Source organism: Hippopotamus amphibius, chromosome 11, assembly GCF_030028045.1.
Source record: "Hippopotamus amphibius kiboko isolate mHipAmp2 chromosome 11, mHipAmp2.hap2, whole genome shotgun sequence".
Taxonomy (NCBI): Eukaryota; Metazoa; Chordata; class Mammalia; order Artiodactyla; family Hippopotamidae; genus Hippopotamus; species Hippopotamus amphibius.
The window spans coordinates 20,622,275-20,638,286 of record NC_080196.1 but is presented as its reverse complement, the minus strand read 5'-3'; the positions used below and the strand labels follow the sequence as shown (position 1 = coordinate 20,638,286).

Below are 16,012 nucleotides of genomic sequence, written 5' to 3'. Positions count from 1 at the left end.
ATGTTCGCCCCTAGAGTAACTCAATTTCTACTTAACTGTTTTTCCCTGTTTCACTCTCTGGGCAGGAATGCTGGTACTAGTGGATCAAGACATGTACTGGGTTATGGTGAGAATATAGAGAACTTTAGTGCGAATGGGGAAATGGCTAAAAATCTCCTTTTCAGTATTATTAGTGAGGGACAATAGATCCAGCCAAGAAACCATTTCTCCTAGAGAGGATATTAGGTGGACAGTTTAGAACAGGTGTGCCTCTAAATTCTCAAGGAACGCTTTCTCTCTCCTCCTATCCTGGCTTATAGGGATTCCTCACCATGAGAGGTAAGTGTGCAGGCCTGAGGTTCTGTGTGAACATAGGCAGGAAAGGGCAGAGAGACCCCTTAGCCTGCTAGTGTGTTATATGACAATTTTACCCAGCATGCACTCTAGTGCAACTCTTTGAGAATTAAACTGACATAGTGGAGGGCGCCTTGAATTATGAAGGTCATAAATGTGTATTTACTTGACATTGGCTTCTGAAATCATTTCTTCCAGGCTACTCTGGCCTGAGGAGGTGGGGGTGGTATTCCCTGGTCTGTTCGTTTGCCATCGTGTGTGTCGGGATAAATGCCATCTCCACTGAGGATAAAGATGTGTGCAAAACTTTAGGATTCTCAGAACACATTCAGCTGACTTTCAACTTTAAAGTGACTATTTCCTCACTATGACACAGTAAAGCTGAAAAAATCCTTTCCACCCCATCACTAACCAGGTGTAGTTGTTGAGATCCACAGATATGAAATGGTTTTATCAAGGTCACAGATTTATGATCATGGTACAGACTCATCTACGAGAGCTTGAAAATTTTAGGAAACTTACCATACCAATATTCAATATTCAAGGCTGGAGAGCATACTAACATAATCTAACATAGTGAAATGTTGTTTCTACAGTGGTTACTGTTTTTCTGGTCCAATATAATATTGCTTATACATTTGTATATGAACTTGTAAATTTTATCTGTCTATTGAAGGAGGTTGTGTAGTGTCATCTCTGAATATATCTTTCATAATGAGATTGGCAGCATATATGATAAGTCTTTTAGGTTTCAAGGTGTCTGGTTATAATCTAAAATTTATTCTGAGTTCTCTGATATTCTCTGACCTCATTTGGGGTGATCACCATTTCAGACAGGTGATCACTGGCAACTTTGGTCTTGCTGCAAGTTCAGAGAGAGGTACTATTACTTAGGGAAAAATGTGTTCAGGGACTCATTAAATGAGGTGGCTTGTGGTGGCTGAAAAGTTTTAATGAGCATGGCAAAGTTGAAGACCCAGGGAATCTAGTTAAATAACTACTTAATCGAAAAGTATAAAACTTTACATGGTTCCTTGGGACCTAGCAGCAAAGTGCCAACTAGTGAAAGGTAGAAATTGTCATCATTAGCAAACTCAAAGGGACAAAGTTTTTTGCTTCCTTTGATGACATTTGACAGAGAAGTAAGTCTAAGGGTAGTAAATATACTTAGGAAGCCAGTTAACATGTAACCATTCCATGCTAATTAGTAGTAGAGCATGTGCTAGGCCTGTTATGGCATCCATGTTGCTTCATATGAGCTTAATCTAACTGTGTAAAGTTAAAATCATATCTATACAAATATATGGCATTTGGAATTAAAAATACTTTTTTCTGATGAATCCATAATATTTTACATAGAAAATAATCTAATAATCAGCCTTAGAAGTAGATCATAAGAGAGCATTTACTCTATCAACTGATTTTACATTAGACTTCATTGTATACACTGAGTCAGATGAGGATTTTTCTCCTATCAAAACCAGTAAGTAACCAACACTGTACAATTCTCAATAACCAACTGAATCTTCTAATCAAGATTTATAAAGCACTAAATAAATAAATTGACAAATGTCAATAAAAATGAAATATATTGTTACACTGGGCATTAACTTATTTTTTAAAAGTGCTTTTTATTTTAAAATATTTTAATAATACATGGTATAAAAGGAATGATGTAATAAATATGCTGATATTCCACATGATAGTTAATTTTATCTTAACCTGACAACTTTATTTCTTTTTCTGTTTTTAATGAAATGAGAGGCAGCTAGAATTGACGCCTTCTGTGTAACTCCCCACAATCATACCTTTGACCTCTTATCTTTCCTGTCATAACCAGTGACTTGAATTTGTGGATAAACATTTCCAGCAAAGGCGTAATATGTTGCTGTGTATATATGTATTCATAAAAACTACACAACGTGATTCAGAAGATTTTTATATTTGATACATTAGTATATTCTACACATAATACTTCAACTTGCATGTTTCACATATTCTGTTTTTTAAAATAAACCTATGTTGATATAAATCAAGTTTGTTCACATGAATTTTTAAACACTTGTAGAATATACATATAACGTCACTGTATACATATAACATTAACTTAATTATGCATTCGCCTACTGATGGATATTTGGGTTGATGTATGTTCTATGTCAGTACAAGTAACAACTGCAATGAATTGGATGGCTCTCTGGTGTCCATTCTCTGAAGACTAGAAGTGACAGTGGGAGGTATTTCCATGGATGAAGGTCTCTGCTGGGCAGGCAGGATTTTATGGCTTGTGGGTCACATGATACCCAAGACTTAAAGGGAAGTCAGGTCACATGGCCATTCTTTGTGTTCCACTGTGCAGCATTAACTCTCCACAAAGCCCAGTAAAGAGTAGGAGCTTTTTTCTCAAGTATTCTTTTCCTGTGAATTGACAGAGGCTCCTTAGAGCATCTCTATTTAACATGGACGCTTTATACACCATTGGATCTGGTACCATAAAGCCCAGTTACAGACCAACTTGCTCAATACAATAAATCAGCTACAAAGTAGCTTCATGGGCTTGAGGACTGAGATGAAATAAGGCAGGTAGAATTTGGTAAGGCTCCATCTATCCCTCATTTGTCAGTTATAGGGAGGAGCTCTCCAACTATTCTTGCTCATAGTGTTACTGGGGCTTCTGAGCATTTATTGGATGACTCTCCCCACGGGTCCTTCTCATGGAAATGATAGCACTCCACATTTCCCAGCGATCACAGTAACTAACACATCTGCCCAAGCTGTCCAACTGATGATAAATATCAGGCATTTGAATCTTTTGAGCTTTTAAGGACTAGGGTCGAGTAGGAAATTTTAGGGGGAACCATGCAGAGAAAGAAATAAGAACTTAATGACTGTTGAGTGAAGACCCAATATTTGAATCACTACTGTCATAAGGAAAAAGAGGACAACAGTGACTATCTTAAGACCATATGTGACCATTTTAAGACCAGATGTGGTCTATTTTAAGACCAGATGTGGCCATTCTTGAACATTCACAGTATCCCCCCAAAAATAACAATTAAAAAAGTGGGACAAAAAGGAATATCCCTCATCATCTCAGCAATCATCTCAGGCTCTATGCTGATGAGTTAGCAAGTAATTCTCTTCCTCTTACCGTAGTAAAGTAAAGTATCTCTGGCAGCAAGCCTATGCATTGTATGAACATTGTTAAATGAAGAACAAGCATGTTTGGGGCTTATTAGTAGCTTAATCTAAAAGTGTCAACTGGCAAAGAAAATATGATGGATGAAAAAGTTTATAGCACAAGTTTTGCCATGGAATAAAGAACAACAAAGTCCAAAGACCAAGATGGCATTGTTAAAGTTGAAAAGAACAGAGCCTGCACAATAGAATGAACTGGGAAGATTTAAAAATAGCAATGCCTGGCTTCTTCTGAAGAGTTCTGATTCAATGAGTCCAGAAAGGTCTGGTACTAGGAAACATTTTTTAATCTCCTCAAAAGATTTGAATAAGTACCTGAGTTTGAGAACCACTGGGATAGAGGCATGAGAAATTGTTCAGATTTTTGAAACCAGACTTTAGGTGAATATTTCAAGCAGTCTATATTATTAATGAGGAAGAAACAGATCATTCTCTATGACCTGGTATCAAAAAGAAAGCTTATGCTGGTAACAGGAAATATTACCTTGATGACCTTGGAACAAATTGAAGGTAACTTCACCAACCTAATTAAAGGCAAGGGACTAAATCCCTGAGGACTAAGAAATTTAACTAGGAAAAGAAAAAGTTAGGAATTTAAGTGTTTGTATTTACTCAGTCAGCGCTATTGTATCTTCTTGGGAAACACCAGAAGGTAAGATTGGAAAAAGAAGTTTAAATTACAAAATTTCTAGCACCTTCTTGTTTTCAGTGAGGCAGAAATGTATGAAAGCCTACACTGTGTTAGATACTTCCAAAGCAATAGATGTATTTTCCTCATAACTTGTCCTACCTTAATTCATGCCATGTTTAAAACATGAATAATGTTAGTCTTTTCTAGGTCTTGGGTTCTTTTTAAAGACTATTGTGTGAATAAAAGGCATTATTATGATTTAACTGTTCTCTAATGTGCACTACTTTAAAAGTCATTCAGAGAATGTCTTCATGGATTTATTTCATTAATTCAACAGTTTTTTTCCCCCTAAGAAGCACATATTCAGCTCAGTGTAAAGCAAAATTCTGTTTGATTAAAATAGTATTTTTAAAATGTATGACATTATCTTTTAGTGGCCTCTATACTCCACTTTAGAGAATGTCATTATACAAAACAATAGGGTAAAAGTAATATGGAAATTAATATATTTTATGGATGGAATGGTGTCCCTCAAAATTTATATGTTGAAGTCCCAGTACCTCAGAATGTGACCTTATTTGGAGATTTGGTCCCTACAGAGGAAATCAAGTTAAAATGAGGTCAATAGGGTGAGTGTTGACCTAGATGACTAGTGTCCTTACAAAGAGAGGAAATTTGGAAAAAGACACAAACACAGTGCAATTGCCATGTGAAGATGAAGGAACATATTAGGGTTATTTTCTACAAGCCAGGGAATAGCAAAGATTGCCAGCAACCACCAGAAGCTAGGTAAGAGGCATGGAACTGAGTCTTCCTTGCAGCCCTCAGAAGGAACCAGTCTTGCTGACACCTTGATCTGACCCTTCTAGCCGTCAGAATTGTGAAGCAGTAAATTTCGATTGTTTAGTCCTCCTAGTTTTTGGTGTCTTGTTATGGCAGTCTAACAAGCTAATACAAGATGATTAAATACCAAAGGTATAATAATGGTAATGATTAAGATGGTTGAAGCTTGCATTTTCTGAGTACTTATATTTTGGATTAAGCTTTATGCTGTTATCTTCTATTATCTTTGCAACAACCCTGAGAGATGATACTAGTCTCACTGTAGAATTTTTTTTTAAAGAGGATTCCTGATAATATCACCGTTGGCAGCAGAGCCATGAATCAATCACAGGTCCATCTGACCTCAGCTCCGAGAGTAGTAGAAGAGACCTTATGACTGAGTTTAGTGAATGGGAGCATACTGTCTATATTCAATTGAAATAGAGTTCATGAGGATGATGTGATTGTTCTAGAGCTGGAATGAAGTGAAAATGTTGCGGTGACTTGGAGAACAAAGCTTATTCTTCATGAGGGAAGTACCCTGAGCCAAGATCTCACATCAGAAAGTATTTTGAGATAAAAGAGTAGAATTGACAGGGTTTGTGTTGAAAAACAATGAGGAGAAAGCTCTTGAGATGGTGAAAATATCCTGAACCTCAAAGGAAATAGTTGTTATTTAATTTTCTGACAGTTTGGAACCTGTGGAGGTCACTGACAAGAATGAGATAATTCAAGGGTACCAAAAAAAAAAAAAAAGTAATCAGAGAATATTGTATCCATGGGATGGGAAGTAAAGGATTTATTTTTATTGGGAATTTAACAATGTTACTGGGAGAGGCAGAGGAAGTTTTTAGAAGTAGCAGTGTGTCTTCCAATAGGTACTAGCTTTTCTCTATAAGGAATACCATGAGAAGGTCCTCTTTGAAGGCAGGAAGATGGACTACAGCAGTGGTTCTCAAACATTAGCCAGCATCTAAATCACCTAAATGTTATTTAAATATATTTATGATTCAGTAGGTCTGGGGTGGTGCCTGGAAATGTGCATTACCCCCTAGTTCCCAGGTGATGCTGATGCTGCTTGGTTGGGGGATCACAGTGTGAGAATCACTGCACTAAATGAGTACTTTCTAACCACCTTAGGTCGTGCTTGCGTGTCATGAAAATCCACCTGTCCTAGGGGGAGGCTTTTGACTGTGTTCTGCAGGAGGATAGAGTTGCTGGGTTGTAACTAAAGGAAAATGCAAGTTAGTCTGGCATCCACAGAGGAATTGACCTCTTCATACTTGGTACCCTGATCATGTCCAGATTTTTATCTGTGCTCTCCATGCGGCCTCTCCTCTGTTTCTTATTCCTCTCATGTGTCTATTTTTTGCTCCAAATTTGAACTAATTCAGTCATATTCTTCAGCAAAGGTTTTTCTCTGTTCCTCCTCTCTCCAGTTTTCCTTTTACATATATACGTTTAATTTATATTTGGAAGAGTCCTCTTCTTGTAAATAGGAATACAGGAAGTTCAGTCTAATTCTGTACTCTAATGAAGTAATTGGGAATAGCCATGTAGTGTTTAATGATATAGTGTTTGTAATGATTAATTACATTTGGGCCCTTAATTCAGGATTACTTAGCATAAAACACTTTGCAAGCATTTGGATGTGGATTTTCTTTTGTGAGAAACAAAGTAAAACAAAAGACTGAACTAACACAGTTTAAGATTTTGAGTGTATTACTATTATTACTATTTGTATAACTAGAGAATGTCCAAGGTGTTCTTCAAAATCATTGAACTCCAATTCTTTTGGCTACTAATGTTGCTACAAGATGAAGTTTTGCAGGTGTGAAAATACAGAGCTGTTTTAATCAGCTATTTCTTTAAGCTCTCTAGCAAATTTTAAACATTAGTTCCTGATCACAAATTCTTATCATTGTAAGGAATGAAGAAACACTACATGTACCCAAGAATAGTGACACACACACAAACACAAACACAGGTGCATTCCCTGAATTAAATAATTATTGGGAGGGTCTGTTACACAATGCCTTTGTATGATATTGAAGAGCAATGCCAACTGCCTTTTGGCCTTATTTCAATGTTTTCAATACTGTTACTTAACACATACAACAAACAATAAATATGCTGGCTTGAGTGAAGTACAAGCTTCCTATTTAATGAAACTTTATTTAGTAAGTAGAGTATATCCTTGAACACTCTGAATATTAAGTTGAAGTGTCTGGAGATTTTGAAGGACAATAACGGCCACTAATATATATGTGCAGGATGAACTGGAAACTTAAGAATCTTCAGAAATAAAGGTTAGTTCGTTTGTATAATAATGATCAATATATGGTAATTAGGATTTGGATTATGAATATAAGAACCGATGCTTTTCTATGAATGAGAGAGTTAGTTTGAATAATAAATTTATATAACCGTGTGACTGACTCTTTGGGAATAAAAAGGAGTGAAGAATCCACAGCTGGGGTTTATCATAAATGAGATGTACAGTTAAAGAATTAGGAAGACTATGGTTATAAATATTTTCAGAAGACAGAACAAAGAAATGGCTAAGGACACTGCCAACAATGTATTTATGTCTCATGGAGGTGAGAACATACATGTGCATATACCTTTGGATGTCTGTACATATATAATAATTATTACAATACAATTGATAAGTGCTGTTGTAGAGATGTATTTAAAAAGCGTTGGGAGTTTCCAACTCAAGAGTACTGAGGAATATATGTAGCAATAAACAAGGACAATGATTATGGGGGAAGAGATGAGCAGCAAACTAAATATTACAAGGGACACATGGAAGGATCAAAACACATGGATATTTGATGAACAAAACAAACCAGAGACTGAGGCAGTCATGAGTTACACACAAAGGTCCCAGGTGAAAAGACAGTAACTGAAGATCTGTTCCGAGAATGCGGTTCCAGTCACCCCCATCACCATCCTCTCCCAGCCTCACTCCTCATGCAGAGCAGTTGGCAGTCAAGTGCATACCTGGAAGCAAAACAAATGAAACTGGTACTGCTCTGTAGGACAACAATCACATTGACTCAGAACATTAACAGCTCTCCTAGGGTGTTGGCACCCCTACATAAAGCTCTCCTCACTTAGGTATTCAGCAAGTCCCATCTTAAGGGTTAACTCTCCACTTAAAATATCCATGTCTAATTTTCTCATTTGCAGGCTCCACTTGAATAACCCGCTTTCACAATTCAGCTACCACTTCAGTGTAGAGGTCTGTAGAAAATCAGACCTATCTCTGCAAAAAGAGTAATTTGTCCTCCTAATATTTGCATAGCCTTAAAATTACAAAAGTTGTATTGGTGTTATAATATTTAAATTGATATACAATCAATACAACCTTTTGAAAACACATTCTAATAATGTCAACAGGGATAATATTTAGTTATGGAAGGATGGTAAAGTAATGCAGTGAAAGACATTAGGTACTCATATTTCTAATGAATCCAAGAGAAAGAGAAATAGAATTTTAATAATGTTTTACAAATTTAGAAACAGACATAATAGAAGAAACAAATATGAAAATTACTATAATTATCAAAATGTAAGAAGAAAATATGAAAGAAGATGAAAGCTTGTTTGAAAGAAATTTTTTAATTATTGGAATATAGTTGATATACAATATTATGTTAGTTTCAGGTGTACTATCTAGTGGTTTGACGTTTGCATACATTACAGCATGATCACCACAATAAGTTTAACAACCATCTGTCCCCATGCAAAGTTATTACAGTATTATTGAACATATTCCTTATGGCAAAGGAATAGATGGCAAGATTTCACTTTTTAATGTCTAAGTAATATTCCACTCTGTGTGTGTGTGTATATATACATATTCTTTATAAATTCACCTATTGATGGCCATTTCAGTTGCTTTGGTATTGTAAATAATTCTGCAGTGGACATTGGGTTTCATGTATATTTTCTAATTAGTGTTTTGTTTTCTTCCGGTAAATAACCAAAACTGAAACTGATGCATATTATGGCAATAGTATTTTTGATTTTCTGAGGAATCTCCATGCTGTTTTTAATAGTGGCTTCATCAATTAACAATCTCACAACAGGGCACAAGGCTTCCTTTCTACCGATGAAAGGATGAGAGCAAGGACAGGCTAATTCTGGCTGGACTTGAAACTTCTAAGGTTGAGGGGCCCTCTTTAAGAAAAAAAGGTACACAATGATAAGTAAAGAACTGCTAGGTCCTGGTATTGGACTAAAGCTTCAGTTAAATCCTCCTCTGGGTAGGGATGAAAAAACATAAAGAGATGTGAGAATAAGGAGATTTAAAAATGTGCTACTTCTTTGCCTGAAAAATTTCTTGGGATGGAGACACACTATAGATGCCAGAGACATTTAGACCAGGACCAGTGAAAATTGGTTTCAACAGCATTTGGGAGGAAAAGCATGAAGGCTTCCAGCCTTTAAACATGGTTGGGTTGAGGCCGTTGTGGGCAGCCTGAGAGAGCACCTCTCCATTAATGATAAAATAAACCATGTCATGAGGTTGGCTGGGTTCCCCTCCTTGATGTTTCAACAACTTAAAAAGCTGTCTCTGTTTATTTTTCTTTTGTCTAATTTTTTGCAAAACAATTCCATTTCCCCTACCCACAGCAAGCTGGTCTAGGCTCACTCTCACACTGATGGACAATCACCGAGACATTTGTTTCTTTCTTTTGCCTCATTAGATACGGATTTAGGGAATTCAGCAGAACAGCGGGGTATGAAATTTGGGGACCTTCTTATACTTTTTTAAGTTTTCTTCATTTTGGTGAATGTGAAAGGAAATTTCAAGATACTTCCTTTCTCAAATTGAGACGTAAATGATAATATTTTCCCCTAGCTTCCACCTGTCTTGTTGGTTTTTTATAAATGATAATGTTGATTTTTTACTTCCTCATTCACAAAAAAGTCACCTATTCATGATGCATAATTTAGTTGAAATTATTTACCAATAATTCTGCACTGGAGGTTCATCTTCTGTGTTATTATATACCTAGCACTCCGGTTTGGTCTCTAAGTTTAGTGCACAAATAAAATTTTATAAATGAAAATGTTCATATCTCTTGGAATAACAGATTATTAGTTGTAGTCATGTTACTTTACTATAGGCAATGATATTAAAAACGTTTTCTTCCTGGGACTTCCTTGGCGGTCCAGTGTGTAAGAATTTGTGCTTTCATTGCAAGGGCCATGGGTTCAATCCCTGGTCTGGGATCTAATCCTGCATGTTGTGCAGTGCAACAAAACAAAACAAAACCTCTCTTCCTCTGTTATAGAATTTATTACATACTAACATATGATAAATTTATGGGCATATTTCTATCTCATAATAGGTTATATGGTGCTTGAGGAATAAGATGCTCTATCTAGATGCTGTGGTCTGCATTTGATACCTTGTTGAATAATCACAGCAACACAATTAAAAAGTTATTCCTACTATGTAAAGGAAATAAAATGAAACACATAGAAATAACCTGTCAGAGGACATGCAGGTTGGTAGCGGTGGAGCTTGAGTGTGATGAAGGCCACCTGACTGCAAAGTCTCTGCTCCTTCTTCTCCAGTCCTGACCAGATCATCTATGTTAGTTTACCAGAGTACCACACACACAGTGGACAGTGAATTAATAACTACCCAGATATTTAATGTTTACAACTTCTCGTGGTTCTAGACAAAGATAATATTCATCATGGAATGGGAGAATCAGACACTTAGCCCTGACTTCATCTTGATGGGAATTTTCAGTCACACACCCACTCATGTCTTTCTCTTCTCTCTGGTCCTGGGCGTCTTCACAGTGGCGCTCTTGGCAAACACTCTCATGGTTCTCCTCATCCGCCTGGACTCCCGGCTCCACACCCCCATGTACTTCCTCCTCAGCCAGCTCTCCCTCATGGACCTCATGCTCATCTGCACCACTGTACCCAAGATGGCCCGCAACTACCTGTCTGGCAGGAACCCCATTTCTGTAGCAGGATGTGAAGCCCAGATATTCTTCTATGTGTCCCTCTTTGGTGCTGAGTGCTTCTTGTTGCCTGTCATGGCCTATGACCGCTATGTTGCCATTTGCTACCCTGGACTCATGGCTGCCTCTTCATGGATCCTGGGTGCTTCTGATGGGATTGTTGATGTAGCTGCTACTTTGTCCTTCTCCTATTGTGGTTCCCGAGAAATAGCCCAGTTCTTCTGTGATGTCCCAGCACTCCTACATCTCTCATGCACAGATACTTCCACGTTTGAAACACTTATTTTTATCTGTTGTGTAGTAATGCTCCTCCTCCCTTTGTCACTCATCATCATCTCCTACACACGTGTAATTATAACTGTCATTCGCATGAGTTCTGGGGAGGGTCGGCACAAGGCTTTCACCACCTGTACTTCACACCTTATTGTTGTGGGCATGTATTATGGAGCAGCTATGTTCATATACATGAGGCCCACTTCTGATCGTTCCCCAACTCAGGACAAGATGGTGTCCGCCTTCTACACCATTCTCACCCCCATGCTGAATCCCCTTATATACAGCCTCCGGAACAAAGACGTGGCCAAAGCAATCAGTAAGGTACTAGGGAAGAGGAAAGCTAGAGAATAAATTAAATAATGCTTTTTAGGGTTTTTTTTTTCTTTCATAACTTCTCTCTCTCTCTGGCACATTCATTTCTTAAAAATTACACAATTTAGCAACAAGTGTATAAACAATTTTCCTAAGGTAGGCATCAGAGTTGATAGACTCTGGGTACACATTCAGTTACTTGACATATTTTGCATTCATTGTATATTCATTTTTAAGCACAATCAATAAAGTTCTTAGAAGTAAGTTAATAAACAGATTCTCTCCTGTTTATGGAAATAAATAATAAATAAAATGGTCTTAAATGCTTTTCCTTATTTTCAAAACCCAGAATCTATTGATGCTTATACAATGACTTATGTCCTGAGAAATACCACACTTGCCAATTTCATTTTGTCATTATTCTTTAAAAATATAGCCTAACCAGAGAGTCATGGATATTTTTTCATTTACTAAAAAACTTGTCATAATAAATATTACTTATTTTGGCAGAGAAGGCTTTGTTTTTTTCTTTTGTTTGGCTTTCCTGATACACTGAGCATTTGTATATCTGAAGATTTCTTATAGTGGAACCACTTATATTCCAGACTTTTGGCAGATAATGCAGTACCATCAACCTATATTTTGTATTACCATTTTTTGTATATTAAAAAATCCAGTTTGCTATAATGAAATCCCAGGCTGTGGTTCCTACCTAGAAGACATGAGCTTTATCATATCTATGCACCAAATCATGATGGGAATACTCTTATTGTTCATATCAAAACATTACCATGTGAATGTATATAGAAAAGTTTCCATTAATTTGGCAGTTGATGTAGTAAAAATGTAATAATATCATTATGACAGAAGTTACCTACATTTTTCTTTGTTTTCCTGATGAACATGGATGGTAACTGAATGAGAATGTTGACTGGTCTCTGATAGCCTTGGTGGAAACCCTGTCTCCCATCCTGGGATAGCCTACATGCTCGTCTCAAAGGAATATCCTCAAATTCAGTAGGAACTCTTCATCTTGGTGTAGGTACCAGCATACAAAGTGAAACCTTGTTGTGCCCCTAGAAGACCAGATTTCTATAAAATTGACAAATTGATAAACATTAGAAAGAATGGGATTTAATTCATGGAACTTGCATACACTTCTCTGATCTACGCCTGATATTGGAGTTGCTATAAAAAGATATATCTAAAATCAGACACTGAGGTGGTATTAATTTACTTGAAAATGAAAAATAGAAAAGAAGTGGTGGCTCCATTTCCATGAGGGCGGAGGCGTGAGACTTGGTGATTAGATTTGTAATCTCATTACAGCACCTCATTGACCACTTTCAAACACAGTAACCTGCAAATAAATGGAAAAGAGGAATGCTGAGTTTTCCATGTATGTGAAGAACACCACTGAGAGATGCATCCTTACACAAATCATAAAATCCATATGAAATATTCTTAAATATTTCAAAATTTTACAAGGTAGAAGTATTATCACAGTTCTTTCTGTAATTTTTAACATATTGCAGAATTTTCCCCTAAGATACAAAAAAAGAACACTAACAAAATAGAATTCTTGACAGGAGAGCTTTCCTGATTGAAAGTGTAAGTTCACATGATCAAAATCAGTCTTTTTTTTTTTTTTTAGCTGAGTATTTAATACATTTGTAGGAATAGAAGGAATGTGACAAGGATTAGAGTTTTATAATATACATTAGACATTGGACTTCCCTGGTGGCGCAGTGGTTAAGAATCTGCCTGCCAATACAGGGAACATGGGCTCGATCCCTGGACCGGGAAGATCCCACATGCCGCAGAGCAACTAAACCCACAAGCCACAACTACTGAGCACTTGTGCTGCAACTACCGAAGCCCGTGCACCTAGAGTCTGTGCTCTGAAACAAGAGAAACCACTACAATGAGAAAGCTGCACACCGCAACGAAGAGTAGTCCCTGCTCGCCACAACTAGAGAAAACCCACGTGCAGCAATGAAGACCTAATGCAGCCAAAAGTAAATAAATAAATAAGAAGAAATCTTAAAAAACTTTTAAAAATTTAAAAAATATACATTAGACACATGCAAAAAATATTCCATTTTTCAGAGGATTCCCCTATTTCTCTGTGTTTTCTATCTTCCTCAGAGCAATAAACTGTAATTACTCCTCTCATAGAGAAGCTGCTCCATTGAGTTGGACAGTGATTACATCTTTATGTTTCAAGTCACTATCATCTCCAAAAACTACCTCTCATTTCACTGCAGTGTCACTGCACTGTTTCACAGTAAAATTATACTCTTCAAATTTGAAGAGTGTGGATAGAAGCTAGCAGCCCAAGGATTTCTAGGTACTGATTTAGCAACAGTGTCTACTGGCACAAACCTTCTATTTATTCATATTTTTAAAACTGCAATAAAAGGAAGGAAAGCTACTTTAATGAAAAAGGAATTCAGGAATGAGGGCATTAAATATCTAGCTATATTTTAAATACAAATACCAGGTTATTTCCTGATTAGTGGCAGGTAAATATCTAAACTATCTAACCCAAATTCTGGTCTCAGGGACAAAGATCAGAGACAATTACAAAGAAGATGCTTCATATTATCAGGTCCATTTTTAAAACAATGAGATCCTTTGGGACAATCACTTTAGTCTTTCTTTTTATCAGAGATTTCTTGATCCCCTTGTTGGTATCCCATTTATGTCTGCACCCTTATAGTCTACTTTGCCTTTGTTTTTATCATTGGATTCTCATATAGCTTTCCTAGGCCACATACAACTAACAAAGGCAGGAATCAGAGAGTATATTTATGGCTCCAGGAACTTTTTGTAGACCCAGAGCAGAACTGGAATGACAACTTATGTTTTTTAAAATTAACCTACGTTGGTATAAATCAAGTTTGTTCACATGAATTTTTAAAGATCTATTCAATATCACACTGTACAAGTTATTAAAGCGTGCTGCTGTTGATGGATATTTGGGTTGATAAGTTTTCTGTGTCATTACAAGCAACAATTGCAATGAATTGGGCAGCTCTGTGGTCTCCATCCTCTGAAGACTAGAAATGACAGTGGGAGGTATTTCCATGGATGAAGGACTCTACTGGGCAGGCAGAAGATTGTGGGTCAAATGATACCCAAGACTTAAAGGGAAGTCAGGTCACATGGCCATTCTTTGTGTTCCACGGAGCAGCATTAACTCTCCTCAAAGCCCAGTAAAGAGTGAGGAGCTTTTTCTCAAGTATTCTTTTCCTGTGAATTGACAGAGGCTCCTTAGAGCATCTCTATTTAACACAGACCCTTTATGCACCATTGGATCTGGTACCATAAAGCCCAGTTACAGACCAACTTGCACAATACAATAAATTAGCTACAAAGTAGCTTAATGGGCTTGAGGACTGAGATGAAATAAGGCAGGTAGAATTTGGTAAGGCTCTATCTATCCCTCATTTGTCACTGGAAGGAGATCTCCAACTATTCTTACTCATAGTGTTACTAGGGCTTCTGTGTGTTTATTGGATGACACCCCCCATGAGTCCTTCTCATGGAAATGATACAACCCCACATTTCCCCGTGATCAGAGGAGCTAACACATCTCCCCAAATTGTCCAGTTGATGATAAGTATCAGGCATTTCAATCTTTTGAGCTTTTAAAGACTAGGGTCAGGCAGGAAATTTTAGGGAGAGCCATGCAGAGAGAGAAATAAGAACTTAATGACTGTTGAGGGAAGGCCCAATATTTGACTCACCACTGTCATAAGGAAAAAGAGGCCAACAGTGACTGGTGACACCAACTTTAAGACCACGTGTGGCCATTCTTGAACAGTCACAATATTCCCCCAAAAATAACAATTAAAAAAGTGGGACAAAAAGGAATATCTCTCATCACCTCAGCAATCATCTCAGGCTCTATGCTGACGAGTTAGCAAATAATTCTGCTCCTTTTTTTTTAACCATAGTAAAGTAAAATATCTCTGGTAACAAGCCTATGCATTGTATGATAGCTGTTTAATTAATGAAGAACAAGCACATTTGGGACTTATTAGTAGCTTAACCTAGAAGTATCAACTGATAAAGAAAATATGGTGGGCGAAAAATTTTATTGAACAAGTTTTGCCGTGGAATAGAGAAACAACAAAATCCAAAAACCAAGATGACATTGTTAACTTTGGAAAAAACGGAGTCTGCACAATAGTATCAACTGGGAAGATTTTTAACATAGCAATGCCTGGCTTCTTCTGAAGAGATTCTGATTCAATGAGTCCAGAAAGTTCTGGTCCTAGAAAACATTTTTGAATCTTCTCAAAATTTCTAATAAGTATCTAAATTTGAGAACTACTGGGATATAGGCATGAGAAATTAAGATTTTTGAAGCCAGACATTAGGTGAATATTTCAAGCAGTCTGTATTATTAATGATGAAAGAAACAGATCATTCTCTA

At 36.9% G+C, this 16,012-nt stretch overlaps 1 protein-coding gene across 1 annotated transcript; it reads left to right on the top strand.

Annotated features, from left to right (window-relative positions):
- The first annotated feature begins 10,704 nt into the window (after nt 1–10,704).
- LOC130831697 (olfactory receptor 2M3-like) lies at nt 10,705–11,607 on the top strand. The gene has a single exon (XM_057700046.1). The coding sequence runs from the start codon at nt 10,705–10,707 to the stop codon at nt 11,605–11,607; it is 903 nt and encodes a 300-aa protein (XP_057556029.1).
- The last annotated feature ends 4,405 nt before the right edge of the window (nt 11,608–16,012 follow it).